The 16,083-nt window shown below is 39.9% G+C and overlaps 1 protein-coding gene across 2 annotated transcripts in view; it reads right to left on the reverse strand.

Moving 5' to 3' along the window:
* Positions 1-10,999: 10,999 nt before the first annotated feature.
* TCP11L1 (t-complex 11 like 1) overlaps positions 11,000-16,083 on the reverse strand; it is a 68,782-nt gene continuing 63,698 nt past the window's right edge. The window contains exons 9-10 of one of the 2 annotated variants that reach the window (XM_007530103.3): positions 14,750-14,922; positions 11,000-14,149 (exon numbers count right to left, since the gene is read on the reverse strand). In XM_007530103.3, coding sequence (XP_007530165.3) covers positions 13,947-14,149; positions 14,750-14,922 — 376 coding nt within the window. In that variant the 3' untranslated portion in view covers positions 11,000-13,946. The remainder of the gene's footprint in view (positions 14,150-14,749; positions 14,923-16,083) is intronic. The other variant, XM_060176631.1, reaches the window with a different exon arrangement.

Raw genomic sequence — 16,083 nt, forward strand, 5'->3', positions numbered from 1 at the left:
TCTTGTCGCTGCACACTGTAATGTGTGCCCTTAACCAGGTGCACCGCCACCTGGCCCCAAATTAAACATTTCAGAAATCCTCAACTATATATTAATACTTCCACCAATTTATTTAAGGCAGATGGAGGACATTTAATCCTCTTACTCTCCTAAAAGCAGCTTAAGTGTAGGGATTCCTCGAAATACTCATTGTTTAGTTCTCACATAAACAGATCTCATAAGGGCTTAGTGCTCAAAAAAATATATTCATGACCTAAATCAATAAAAGACTTAAATAAAATTACAATGAACAACTATATGCCACCAAGCTAAAGAACCTGGAAGAAATGGATGATTTCCTAGATACCTACCAACTTCCAAAACTAAGTAAAGAGGAAGTAGATAACATGAACAGGCCCATCACAACTAATGAAATTTAAACAGTCATCAAAAATCTTCCCAAAAATAAAAGTCCTGGACCAGATGGTTTTACAAATGAATTCTACAAAACCTTCAAAGAAGAACTAATACCTCTACTTTTAGAGGTCTTCCAGAAGATAGAAGACACTGGAGTACTCCCTGCCAGCTTCTATGAAGCCAACATCACTCTGACACCAAAAGCAGACAGGGACACAACCAAAAAAGAAAACTACAGACCAATATCTCTGATGAACATAGATGCGAAAATATTGAACAAAATTCTAGCCAACCGGATATAGCAGTCTATTAAAAAGATTGTTCATCATGACCAAGTGGGGTTTATCATAGGCATGCAAGGTTGCTTTAATATACGTAAATCAATCAGTGTGATCCACCACATCAACAAAAACAAGACCAAAAGCCACATGGTCATATCAATAGATGCAGAGAAAGCCTTTGACAAAATCCAACATCGCTTTATGATTAAAATACCACAAAAAATTGGGAATAGATGGAAAATTCCTGAAGATAGTGGAGTCTATATATAGCAAACCTACAGCCAACATCACACTCAATGGTGAAAAACTGGAAGCAGTTCCACTCAGATCAGGTACTAGACAGGGCTGCCCACTATCACCATTACTATTCAACATAGTGTTGGAAGGTCTTGCCATAGCAATCAGGCAGGAGCAAGGAATTAAAGGCATACAGATTGGAAGAGAAGTCAAACTCTCCCTATTTGCAGATGACATGATAGTATACACAGAAAAACCTAAGGAATTCAGCAAGAAGCTTTTGGAAATCATCTCACTGTTGTCTTGATTTGCATTTCTCTGACAATCAGAGACTTGGAGCATTGCTATAGAAAAAGGAACTCCAACAAAAACAATAAAATATCTAGGAGTAAACCTAACCAAAGAAGTGAAAGACTTGTATACTGAAAATTATGAGTCACTACTCAAAGAAATTGAAAAAGACACAAAGAAGTGGAAAGATATTCCATGTTCATGGGTTGGAAGAATTAACATCATCAAAATGAATATATTACCCAGAGCCATCTACAAATTTAATGCTATCCCCATCAAGATCCCAAGCACATTTTTTAGGAGAATCGAACAAATGTTACAAATGTTTATCTGGAACCAGAAAAGACCTAGAATTGCCAAAACAATCTTGAGAAAAAAGAACAGAACCGGAGGCATCACACTGCCAGATCTCAAACTGTATTATAGGGCCATTGCCATTAAAACTGCTTGCTACTGGAACATGAACAGACACACTGACCAGTGGAATAGAATTGAGAGCCCAGAAATGAGGTCCCACACCTATGGACATCTAATCTTTGACAAAGGGGCCCAGACTATTAAATGGGGAAAGCAGAGTCTCTTCAACAAATGGTGTTGGAAACAATGGGTTGAAACATGCAGAAGAATGAAGCTGAATCACTGTATTTCACCAAATACAAAAGTAAATTCCAAGTGGATCAAGGACTTGGATGTTAGACCAGAAACGATCAGATACTTAGAGGAAAATATTGGAAGAACTTTTTTCCGCATAAATTTTAAAGACATTTTCAATGAAACGAATCCAATTACAAGGAAGACTAAGGCAAGTATAAACCTATAGGACTACATCAAATTAAAAAGCTTCTTCACAGCAAAAGAAACCACTACCCAAATCAAGAGAACCCTCACAGAATGGGAGAAGATCTTTACATGCCATACATCAGATAAGAGTTTAATAACCAACATATATAAAGAGCTTGCCAGACTCAACAACAAGACAATAAATAACCCCATCCAAAAATGGGGGGAGGACTTGGACAGAATATTCACCACAGAAGAGATCCAAAAGGCTGAGAAACACATGAAAAAATGCTCCAAGTCTCTGATTGTCAGAGAAATGCAAATCAAGACAACAATGAGATACCACTTCACTCCTGTGAGAATGTCACACATCTGAAAAGGTAACAGCAGCAAATGCTGGAGAGGGTGTGGGGTCAAAGGAACCCTCCTGCACTGCTGGTGGGAATGTCAATTGGTCCAACCTCTGTGGAGAACAGTCTGGAGAACTCTCAGAAGGCTAGAAATGGACCTACCCTATGACCCTGCAATTCCCCTCCTGGGGATATATCCTAAGGAACCCAACACATCCATCCAAAAAGATCTGTGTACACATATGTTCTTGGCAGCACAATTTGTAATAGCCAAAACCTGGAAGCAACCCAGGTGTCCAACAACAGATGAGTGGCTGAGCAAGTTGTGGTATATATACACAATGGAATACTACTCAGCTGTAAAAAAAAGTGACTTCACCGTTTTCAGCCGATCTTGGATGGACCTTGAAAAAAATCATGTTGAGTGAAATAAGTCAGAAACAGAAGGATGAATACAGGATGATCTCACTCTCAGGCAGAAGTTGAAAAACAAGATCAGAAGGAAAGATTCGACTTCCGGAGGCGGAGCTACGAGCAGCAGATCGCTTTCTCTCCTCTCCTCTCCTCTCCTGGATCAACTAGGAATACCAAAGGAGACCACCCGGACCGAAACAAGACAGGACTAGAATGACCACAGAAACCCAGTAAATCACCCGTGAGTACAAACACGCGTGGCTGGTGACAGAGAGGAGAGAGGGGCCAAAGGAGAGATTAAGTGACTGCTAACAGTTTGACAGTTTGTCAGTGGAGACACCACCTCCAGTCTGCTCCACCAACAAGGGGACAGCTGAAGGGAGGAAAGGACTCCCCAGAGACTCACCAAGTACAACTCTGAGTCTCCATTGCTACTACCCTCAGAATCTGGAGCAGCAACAGGGAGGGACACCAGGGCACAGAGATCTAACCCAGAAACTCAGGAGAAGACCTATACCTCAGTGGCATAGCTGAGGGGCTGTGAAAGTCTCTTTGCATAACCACTGGATTATCTCTGCCACACCCTGCTTTATCTCTTGGTCAGGAGTCATTGATTAAGCCAAGAAGCCTATTGATAGTTTAAAAGCCCTCAGGCTACCATAGCCTACAGGGGAAAAAAAAAAAAAGGCTTTTACACCACTGAACTCCAACTCAGGGATTGAAAAAACTGTTAACTTATATAAAATGGTTAAAACAACAAGAAAAAATAATGGAGACTCGAACCAGGACAAGAGTCCAGCTAAAAGTCCTCCAGAGGGCGAAGCACAAAACAACGAGTTCAACATCCAAACATTAGCTAAGGAAATAATAACAGGAGTGAGTAAAGAATTTGAAAAAATTGTAATCAGAACTGCAGGAACAACAAATGAGAATATGGAAGAAAATTCTAATAATCTCATGGTTATTAGAGAGCTGAAAGCTGAAATTGCTGAGCTAAGAAGGCAACTAGCTGAACAAGCTAAAACAGTATCAGAGCAGGGCAACAAAATAGATGAACTCCAGAAAGCAGTAGAGGGCAGAGAGAATAGAATCAATGAGGCTGAAGACAGAATTAGCAAGATTGAGGATGAATTAGAGACAACTAAAAAAGAAGTAAGAGATCTCAAAAAGAGATTAAGAGATGCTGAAAACAATAACAGAGTCCTATGGGATGACTTCAAAAGAAACAATATACGCATTATTGGCTTACCAGAGGAAGAAAGAGAAGGGGAGGAAGAAAGCGTTCTCCAGGCCATAATAGCTGAAAATTTCTCTAGTCTAGACAACACCAAAGACATAAAGATTCAAGAAGCCCAGAGGGTCCCAAACAGAATTAACACAGACCTAAAGACACCAAGACATGTCATACTTAGATTGGAAAGGAATAAGGATAAACAAAGGATCCTCAAGGCTGCAAGAGAAAAACAAAGAGTCACCTACAAAGGAAAACCCATAAGATTAGCAGCAGACTTCTCCATACAAACACTACAGGCCAGAAGAGAATGGCAAGATATCTATCGAGTGCTCAATGAGAAAGGCTTTCAGCCAAGAATACTATATCCTGCTAGATTGTCATTCAGACTAGATGGAAGCATCAAAACCTTCTCAGACAAGCAACAGTTGAAGGAAGCAACCATCACCAAGCCTGCCTTGAAAGAAGTTCTGAAAGGTTTCCTATAAACAACCAGACCACCACAAATAGAACATATATCAAAACACTCTAAAACTCTACAAGAATGGCGTTAAAATATCTTCAATCTTTGATATCAATAAATGTGAATGGCCTGAATTCACCTATTAAAAGACACAGAGTAGGAAGATGGATCAGAAAACACAACCCAACAATATGTTGTCTACAGGAAACTCACCTAACGCAACAAGACAAACACAGACTTAAAGTGAAAGGATGGAAAACTATCATTCAAGCCAATGGCCCACAAAAAAGGGCAGGAACAGCTATTCTCATATCTGACATGATAGACTTTAAAATACATAAGATTAAAAAAGATAGGAATGGACACTACTTAATGCTCAGAGGATCAGTCAATCAAGAGGACTTAACAATTATTAATATCTATGCACCCAATGAGAAGCCATCTAAATACATCAAACTTCTACTGAAAGAGCTACAGCAATATATTAACAGTAACACAATCATAGTAGGGGACTTCAACACCCCACTCTCTCAACTTGACAGATCATCCAGGAAGAAAATCAGTAAAGACATAAGGGAGCTAAATGAAGAGATAGATAAACTAGAACTATTGGACATTTTCAGAGTCATTCATCCCAAGAAACTGGAATACACATTTTACTCAAATCCACATGGATCATTCTCAAGGATAGACCATATGTTAGGCCACAAAGACAGCATCAGCCTATTCAAGAGCACTGAAATCATCCCAAGCATCTTCTCAGACCACAGTGGAATTAAACTAACACTTAACAATCAACAAAAGATTAGTAACAGTACCAAAATGTGGAAGCTCAACAGTACACTTCTTAACTTCTGGGTCAAAGAGGAAATCAAGGAAGAAATCAAAATGTTTCGAGAGTTCAATGAAAATGAAGACACAAGCTATCAAAATATTTGGGACACAGCTAAAGCAGTCCTAAGAGGGAAGTTCATAGCTATACAAGCACACATTAGGAAACAAGAAAAGGCACAAATAAACAGCCTGATTGCACATCTTAAAGACCTAGAAGAAGAACAACAAAGGAACCCTAAAGCAACCAGAAGGACAGAAATTACTAAAGTTAGGGCAGAAATAAATAACATTGAGAATAGGAAAACCATACAAAAGATCAATGAAAGTAAATGTTGGTTCTTCGAAAGAGTAAACAAAATCGACAAACCTTTAGCCAGACTCACAAAACAAAAAAGGGAGAAGACCCAAATAAATCGGATAGTAAATGAAAGAGGAGATATCACAACAGACACCGCAGAAATTCAACATATCATGCGAGGCTTCTATGAACAACTATATGCCACCAAGCTAGAGAACCTGGAAGAAATGAATGATTTCCTAGATACCTACCAACTTCCAAAACTAAGTCAAGAGGAAGTGGATAACATGAACAGGCCCATCACAGCTAATGAAATTGAAACAGTTATCAAAAATCTTCCCAAAAATAAAAGTCCTGGACCAGATGGTTTTACAAATGAATTCTACAAAACTTTCAAAGAAGAACTAATACCTCTACTTTTTAAAAGTCTTCCAGAAGACTGAAGACACTGGAATACTCCCTGCCAGCTTCTATGAAGCCAACATCACCCTGATACCAAAAGCAGACAGGGACACAACCAAAAAAGAAAACTACAGACCAATATCTCTGATGAACATAGATGCGAAAATATTGAACAAAATTCTAGCCAACCGGATACAGCAGTATATCAAAAAAATTGTTCATCATGACCAAGTGGGGTTTATCCCAGGCATGCAAGGTTGGTTTAATATACGTAAATCAATCAATGTGATCCACCACATCAACAAAAGCAAGACCAAAAACCACATGGTCATATCAATAGATGCAGAGAAAGCCTTTGACAAAATACAACATCCCTTTATGATTAAAATACCACAAAAAATTGGGTATAGATGGAAAATTCCTGAAGATAGTGGAGTCTATATATAGCAAACCTACAGCCAACATCATACTCAATGGTGAAAAACTGGAAGCATTTCCCCTCAGATCAGGTACTAGACAGGGCTGCCCACTATCACCATTACTATTCAACATAGTGTTGGAAGTTCTTGCCATAGCAATCAGGCAGGAGCAAGGAATTAAAGGAATACAGATTGGAAGAGAAGAAGTCAAACTCTCCTTATTTGCAGATGACATGATAGTATACATGGAAAAACCTAAGGAATTCAGCAAGAAGCTTTTGGAAATCATCAGGCAATACAGTAATGTGTCAGGCTATAAAATTAACATTCAAAAGTCAGTGGCATTTCTCTATGCAAACACTAAGTTAGAAGAAATTGAAATCCAGAAATCAGTTCCTTTTTCTATAAAAAAAAAAAAAAAAAAAAAAAGATCAGAAGGAAAAAAAAAAAAAAACACAAGTAGACCCTGAAATGGAATTGGCGTATCGCACCAAAGTAAAAGACTCTGGGGTGGGGGTGGGTGGGTGGGGAGAATACAGATCCAAGAAGGATGACAGAGGACCTAGTGGGGGTTGTATTGTTAAATGGGAAACTGGGGAATGTTATGCATGTACAAACTATTGTATTTACTGTTGAACGTAAAACATTAATTCCCCAATAAAGAAATAAAAAATATATATAGTAAACAAAAAAGGGCAACAAAAAGGAATAAATAAATAATTATAAAAAAAAGAAAAGAAAAAGAAAATTACAGCCAATTAACCAAATTCTAATAGTAAACTTTGTTGGTTCTGTTGTTTGTGCCTTACCATGTGTACTGTCCAGGTTTGAGCCCCAGCACCACATGGAAGATGCTATGACAACAGAGGAAGCCCAGGTACTATGATGTGTTTCCTCTCTCTAAATGAAGAAGTAACCAGAGCATTCCAGAGGCTTATTTCTGCAAAAGAAAAAAACTAAAAACAAAAATACTAAGTAGTCATGCACATGAAATCCAGTGAATTAGCTTTTGATCTCTACTAGCAATGTTACCTAGTGTCCACTCATTTCTAGAGAAGCTACTAGACAAAAAGCTAGTCCAACAACTTCAGAACTGTGACTGAGAACAAACACTGCAAGGGAGAGGCTAGGTTACAAAGAAATTATCTTGCACATTGGGTATAGAAGTCAGAATCTGAATTCAAATGTGAAATATTAGTTTTAAGCTCCTTCTTTGGGGGCTAGAGTTGCTTTGCAGTGCTCGGTGCTGACTTAGGAACTCACATCTGCAAGACTTACACTATACAGCTGAGCCATCTCCCTCACCTCTAAAGCTCTTATAATGGTAAAAAGATTTTGGGTTTTTTTTTCTTTTTTTTTAATATTTATTTTATTTATTTATTCCCTTTTGTTGCCCTTGTTGTTTTTTATTGTTGTAGTTATTATTGTTCTTGTCATTGTTGGATAGGACAGAGAGAAATGGAGAGAGGAGGGGAAGACAGAGAGGAGGAGAGAAAGACACCTGCAGACCTGCTTCACCGCCTGTGAAGCGACTCCCCTGCAGGTGGGGAGCCGGGGTTCGAACCGGGATCCTTATGCCGGTCCTTGTGCTTTGCGCCACCTGTGCTTAACCCGCTGCGCTACAGCCCGACTCCCAGATTTTGTTTTTTTTTTAAGTCCACACCGCCCCATAGTTTCTTTTTTTTTCTTTTTTTTTAATTTTTATTTATTTATTTTCCCTTTTGTTACTCAAAGTCGGGCGGTAGTACAGTGGGTTAAGCGGTGGCGCAAAGCACAAGGACGGACATAAGGATCCCGGTTGGAGCCCCCGACTCCCCACCTGTAGGGGGGTCGCTTCACAAGCGGTGAATCAGGTCTTTAGGTGTCTATCTTTCTCTCCTCCTCTCTTGTCTTCCCCTCCTCTCTCCATTTCTCTCTGTCCTATTCAACAACAACATCAATAACAATAATATTAACCACAACAACAATAAAACAACAAGGGCAACAAAAGGGAAAAGTATAGCCTCCAAGAGTAGTGGGTTCGTGGTGCAGGCACCAAGCCCCAGTGATAACCCTGGAGGCAAAAAGAAAAAAGAAAAAATGGTTTCAATAGTAGTAATGTATAGTATATATGTCCCCATTAATAACAAAACAAAACTACCTGAACATATATGAATAAACTTTTATTAACATGATAAATTGAAAAGCAATGCACATATACTGGTGAAAAGTACTACTAAACACTGCTCTGTATATTGTAACTTTTCCCACTATATATATATATTTTTAAGATTTTATTTATTCATGAGAAATGATAAGAAAGAGCCAGATATCACTCTGGCACATGTGCTGCCAGAGACTGAACTTAGGACCTCATGCTTGAGAGTCCAATGCCTTATCCACTGTGCCACCTCTCGGGCCATCCCACTATATTTCTTACAAAGACTGTATCCCCTGAATGATCTAACCTTTAACACAAAATTCATTTCCTATTAGGAGGAATCATGTTTTAATAGTTTGTATGATTCTATCCCAGTATTTGGAATTCCTATTGCTAAGCAGTTTAACAAGTAGCATATTAGAAATTTGAATTTAGGGGCTGGGTGGTGGCACACCTGGCTGAGCACACATGTTGCAATGCGCAAGGACTGGGTTCAAGCCCTTGGTCCCCACCTGCATGGGGAAAGCTTTGCGAGTGGTGAAAACAGGGCTGCAGGTGTCTCTGTCTCTTGCCTTCTCTATCACCCCCTTCCCTCTTGATTTCTGGCTGTCTCTATCCAATAAATGTTTTTTAAAAAGAAATCTGAATTTATTTGTGGAAATCTAATATGCAGATTCTCATGGCATAACCAGTCCTTCTGTATTACTGGACCCAGAGAAATTATCAGAAGATATACATATTTTTCTTTCTTAAAATATTTTTATTCATTTACTATTGGATAGAGACAGAGAGAAAATGGGAAGGGCGGGGGAGATAAAGAGGGAGAGAAACAGAGACAACTGCAGCACCGCTTCACCTCTCATGAAGCTTCCCCCTATAGGTAGGACCAGGGGCTTGAACCTGCACCCTAGTGCACTGCAATGTGTGCACTTAAACAGGTGTGCCACCACCTGGCCCCATATTTTTCCTTTTTATAGAAGAAATGACAGCATCTTCCCATGATTCTAGAACTGGAAAAAGCTTAAAGACGGTAAGTCCTTCCTAAATAAAAATCACTAATAAATATAACTGTAGCAATTCCTTTAAATAGCCACTGTTTTATTCTCATATATAAATCTCTAAGCTTTAGTACTAAATTTCAAAGGAAAGATTATGTTGTCGTAGCTAGTAAAAGGTTACAGATAGATACCTAGTAGCTGCAAAACAATCTGCACCAGTAGAAAAATAAACTTGTCAGTATACTGAGCTTGTCAACAATTTATTAATTACTTGTTCCACAGCAGATAGATAAGAATTCACTTTTCTAATAGTACTTTAATTACAATATCCTTAAAATCTGGGCTTCTACATTTTAATTACAGAAGCAAACTTCATTAAAGTTTTCGAACAAGTCTTGAAAGAAGATTCATAGCAAGTAACAAAACTCAGGTACCATGTTTCAAAGTAAAGTCTTAAACACTCAAGAGAATTGCCACTTTACCAAACTTTGAGAAAATTAAAAGCAAAAATCCTGCTGCAGCCCACACAAAAGATTCAGGTCAGGTTTATTACAGAATGTCGTAAGTGGAAAGGAGTTCAACTCTCATTTTTTTAATCTTGAATGTGAGACCCGATTTGCCTCAGCTAGCACGTTAGCAGAAATGGGATCATTACAGCTTCTTGACAATTTCCAGTCTTCACCACATTACCACAAAACTCAATATACATATAAAACAGGCCATGTGAAAAGGCCACAAGAAACCAAACAGTAAACTTTGTACCCTTTGAGATTCACCAAGAAAATGGCAGCACCAAGCCTCTCAATTCCTAGGACTCCTAAGACTTTGAAAGGAATGAAAACGAACCACTTCAGAAAAATAGAACTGCTGAATAAACTATTCAGTATGTGCACATTATAAGCTTATTATGCTAAACTTACTAATGACTTTTCTTCACAGAAGGAAAAGTTCTTATAGGGCTAGCAAAATAGCTCACTGGATAGAGCTCTGCTTTGCCATGTGTGTGACCCAGGCTTGAGCCTAGCCCCTCCACTGCACTGGAGAAACTGGTCATATTTTACTCTATCTCTCCATCTAATCTATCCTATCATCTATCTATCTTTGTTTTTGTCTATCTGAAGAAGTCATCCAGGAGCATTGAAGCCTTGGTGACAACCAAAAAGGATGAAAAGATATCTTCTCCTCTATACGTGTGATGATACGACTATAAGTGGTTGTCACCAGAAGTGTGTCTAGAATTGAGTTGTATGGTTATATAAACAATCACATTTTATAGTTTGCCTTAAAAGAGATTAAAAAGAAAGAAAGGTGGTCCGGGAGGTGGTGCAGTGGATAAAGCATCGGACTCTCAAGTCTGAGGTCCTGAGTTCAATCCCTGGCAGCACATGTACCAGGGTGATGCCTGGTTCTTTCTCTCTCCTCCTATATTTCTCATAAATAAATAAATAAATAAACAAATAAATAAATAAAATCTTTTTTTTAAAAAAAAGGGAGCCATCAGGGAATGGTCAGTGGCAGACCTGACAAAGCACACACATTATCATGTGCAAAGACCCAGGTTCAAGACACAGGTCCCCACTTGCCATGGGGGAGATCCCGAGCGCTAAAGCAGTGCTGCAGGCGTCTCCCTTCTTTCTCTTTCATTTCCTATCTCTGCCTCTTACCTTCTATCAAAGAAGGAGGAGAAACAGAAGAAGAAGATAATGGAGAGGAAGGAGAAGGAAAATGGCTGCTGGGAGTGGTTGCATGGTACAGGCACTGAGTGAGCCCCGGTGACAACACTGGTAGCAGGCAAACAACAAAACCTGACACTGCAACTGAGAATACAGCCACTAAACTAAGAACGGACAGACTTTCAGTTATTGCTCTTGAATTCATTCACTCAGGCTGTCAGAAAAAGTCATGACATAGTTTTCTCTTTCTACGCAAAAAATGTGCTATCACTTTCTTGACCACTTAATATATAGGATACATGATACTAACTTCATTTCTGAGGTGCCTCCTGGTCTAGTCAGTCCCATGTCGTAAAGCACTACTCCCAAATAAACTTAGCATTTCCATAAAAGACACTTATTTTCACAAACCTGTCAAGCCCAGAAATTTTGTCCAGTCCAGTTGGTAAGTATTATATGGAACCCATTCAACTCTAAAGGGTAACGTCAGAACAAATCATCTTTTCTTGGTGGCTATTGAGAAGAGTTACAAAATGATCAATTCATATTTCCTGGTGGGCTGTGAACTAAATTAATTTTCCTAGACCTTAGAGATAGTTTTGGTTTTTTTTAGATTCCAGGAAGAAAAAATAGCTGTTATCTTCACAAGGCAACAACAAAACAAATAGGAGTGCAGTGACTCTAATCTTTGCCCCCTTCATTCTTGGCTTTTGCAGCTTGTAGCACTCATGAGACACAGCAATAACAGAGTCTATTAAGCTCCCTGTTATCAAGATTCAAGATTCCAAACTATCCAGATCAGATTTTGTCAACTGAAGAATCCATGAGGGGAGGTAAAAAAAAAAAAAAAAAAATCTAAGAGCTGACACAAAGGAAAACTTAAAGTAAAAAAAAAGAAATTGAGATTTAGAAGAATGGCTATAGGAAGTAAAGCTTCTCCCTCATCTTAGAGACAGAAAACAAAACAAAACAAAAAAAAAACAAACATTCCGAGTATGAGGTGGGTGAGAGTGCTGCCCCTGGTGCTCACACTTCTCAGTCAAGAGCCAGAGCCACCCACCTAAGAGCACAGACTGCCACGGAGCCTTCCCTCAGAAACAGTCCAGGACAGCCTCACTAGACGCACCATGAAAGGTGATCCTGTTCTTTCAAAGTTCTTATTCAACTTTTATGCCCTTCCAGTGAAATGGGGGAAGATGTGTCCTTGAGTCTAAGCTTTAATGAGACTTATAATCACAGAACACAGCATACCTTTCTGACATGAAGTGAAAAACACCGATAAAGCATAGTTTACAGAATATGCTTAGGAAAAAAAATCCTATTTTCCTAAGTAGAGCCCTTCAGTCCCATGACGCCTGGCATGACAGGCTTGCAGGATGAAGATTCCTCTAGCGGCCTCCAACCTGGTCTGCACTCTATGCCTCATGCGTCTGGTTGAAGAGACTCCTTTGTATTAATTATTTCACCCTTTGCTGTTCTGGTACTTGGAGATATTCAACAACTCCATGGAAGGCTGGCCAAATAGCTCACTTAGGTAGCGTGAAGCTTTGCGAACCAGGTTCAAGTCTGGCCACTGAACCAAGCCTTAGTGCTGTGGTCTCTTTTACTCTTTCTGACACTCTCTATCTAAACAAACAACAAAGAACTCCATGGCTCTGTTTCTAATACAATGTTCCTGTGCGACGCGCACACACACACACACACACACACACACACCACTATCATCTGTGCAATCCAATCTATTCCCCAGTCACAGAATATCAGGAATTCTGGTCACTGAAGTTTCTTCAAAAATACTGCTCAAAATCCAGAGATTTTTTTTTTTTTAAAGACTTCCGTACACAAGAAATAGGTGAGCTTGTATTACTGTCTCTGAAAACTCTGAAGTCTAATCCTGGAATTCTAATGCAACCAACACATCTGTGTATTGTATCAAAGAGAATCATTTCATAAAAATCCAGACACTTGTATTCTTTTAAAAAAATACTGACATGTATTTTTCAAAAAGAGAAAACTCCCCCTCAGCTTCCATGATGAAAAGTCCATGAATTTCTTCTCTAGATGCCGTAATGTCATACAGCTATTCTTGTAAGAATAACTTTGGATGAAAGAATTAAAATTGGGTGTTTTTTTTTTTTTAAAGAAAACTTCTTTAAAATCAAATCATTCTCCTCTAGAGCAAAAGGATTCTGGCTAGGCCAGGCAAGAATAAAACAATAACTGAGGGGCTGAGGAAGAGGTCAGACTATATATATATACAGCCCTTTGAACACAAAATGCCTGGAGGGAGGAGTGGAGGACTACTAAGGAAGAGGCCAAAGGGGGTGATGGCTTGGTTGCTTTCACTCTGGGGTGACTGCCAGATACCTCTGAGTATCTGAATAACAGCTAACCACCGAGAAGGCAGAAGAGAGGGCCCAGCCTGCTGGGAGGGACAAGGTAGCTACAGTCATGAAAGAGTGGAGACAATGACAATCATTTAAAAGCTGAGTGCTACCCATGAAACTGAAGATAACAGCAAGTTTCTTTGACTTGTAAACATGCCCTCATAAATACATACCCTCAAGAGAGAATTCAGTGCATTATTCAATGAGTCTTTGCAACAATGAGTCTTACTTTGGGATCAGGGCTGTTAACTGTTAAAGAGAAATGCACTACGCAGCCATTTTCCAAAGCAACATTATAGTTGAGAGCAAATATTCAGAGTTGAGTGAATAATGCAGCTATGACAGGGAGATGTTAGGATGTGACGAGGATCTTACTGAGGATTTGATCATAGTATGGACTGAAGACCATTTTGTTATAGTTGACCAGGCGAACAAATTTAACAGCAACTTCCTCCAGCTCTTTGTGAATTGGACCCAGTCCTCCAGGAACTGTGGGCAATGGCTTCTGGTGACCTGAGGCAAGGTAGGTTTCTAAGAAGGTCAGGATTCGGGAATCTGTGATTAAAACAAAACAAACAAAAAAAAATTTTGGCCTTTTTTTTTTAACTTTTTATTTTATTTATTCCCTTTTGTTGCCACCCTTGTTGTTTTATTGATGTCATCATTGTTGGATAGGCCAGAGAGAAATGGAGAGAGGAGGGGAAGACAGAGAGGGGGAGAGAAAGACAGACACCTGCAGACCTGCTTCACCGTTGTGAAGTGACACCCCTGCAGGTGCGGAGCTGGGAGCTCGAACCAGGATCCTTACAGCCAACCTTGTGCTTCACACCACGTGTGCTTAGCCTGCTACGCTACTGCCTGTGACTCCCTGCTCCTACTGCTCTTATCACTTAGGAAATCATATAGATTTTAGGAATTCGATACCAGGAACCAGGGGACCAATACTTACATATTATATTAACTCAGTGTTGGAACAGAGCTTGAACTAAGGCCTGTGATTCCAAAGCCAGTTTCCTCAGAATAAGGCTGCTAGCTAGTTATCACTTCCCCCCTCTTGGGTTGCTCTAATCACAAAGCCTTATAGGTTTCCTTAGAGGGGTCTGTTTACCAGCACACCTGAAGGCACACCCCAACCTGCCTTCCCCTCAAACATACCCATGATCCTGCGGATAGGGTCATCGGAACTGGCCATAGCCTGGATCTGGCCCTTGAGTATGACCTCCTTGTCCGGGGGGAAGGCAGTGAGCCCACACAGGGAAAGGCAGCTATTCACCTCCAGGCAGACTTTCTCCCCAACTGTGGTTAGGATGTCCTTCAGCTGGAAAGAGCTTAAACAGAGAAGGGAAAGGAGAAATCAGGGAGAGAAGGGGCCTATAAACAAAGTGCACATGCGTACAAGTGATAGAAACAGCCCCTACCTAGGAAGTTATAATGACTGATTCATGGACTGCTCCTCCTCCTCCTCCTCCTCCTCCTCCTCCTCCTCCTCCTCCTCCTCCTTCTCTCTCTCTCTCTCTCTCTCTACCCCGACCTCTCTCTCTGCCAGAAATGAGATTTGGAAGAAAAAGGCTTAAGTACTGTCAGGAAGAACAACTCTAATCCCAGGTCCTTGCTAGCATCTGTGTGGCGAAACAGCCTAAAATTCACTCGCGAATATCTGGAGAAATGGCAAAAGAGCTCAGGTGGCTAGTATGCTACTTTGCCACATGCACTAGCCCTCACTGTAATGAAGGATATTTCAGTGTTGAGGGGGGAAAAAATTAAAGAAGAAAAGAAAAACAAACATCCAGATATTTGGAAGTTATGGGATAAGAGTGCGAAAGAAGCTTTACATTGAAATTTTGAAACATATGAATGTATTATTGACTTTAAAACGCTAAACAAAATTCACACATTAAAAGGAATAATAAAGGGCAGGGGAGATAGCATAATGGTTATGCAAACAGACTCTCATGCCTGAGGCTCCTAAGTCCCAGGTTCAATCCCCCCCCCCGCCCCCCGCACCACCATAAGCCAGAGCTGAGAAGTGCTCTAGTGTTTCTCTTTGTCTCTTTCTCTGCATCTCTCTCAAAAATAAAATAAATAAAATATTTTTTAAAAAGGAATAATAAAATAAGATTATGTGGAGGAAAGAAAAGGGTCAGAGGTGTAACTCTATGGCAGAGCAGATGTGTCACATGTGTGAGGCTTTTGGTTTGATTCCTGGCACTAAACACAGTAAATATTAAAAATAATAAAATTGGGGGGCTGGGCAGTGGTGTACTGGGTTAAGCACACGCAGTATGAAGCAAAGGACCTGTGCAAGGATCCTGGTTCAAGCCCCTGGCTCCTTACCTGCGGGGGTAAGAGGAGGGGTAACCTCACAGGCAGTGAAGCAGGTTTGCAGGTGTCTCTATCTCTCTCTCCCTATCTTCCCCTCCCCTCTCAAATTTTCTGTCCTATCAAAAAAAAAATTCCAAAAACCAAAAAATGGCCACAAGATCAGTGGA

The sequence above is a fragment of the Erinaceus europaeus genome, chromosome 17 (assembly GCF_950295315.1).
Source record: "Erinaceus europaeus chromosome 17, mEriEur2.1, whole genome shotgun sequence".
In the NCBI taxonomy this organism is placed as follows: domain Eukaryota; kingdom Metazoa; phylum Chordata; class Mammalia; order Eulipotyphla; family Erinaceidae; genus Erinaceus; species Erinaceus europaeus.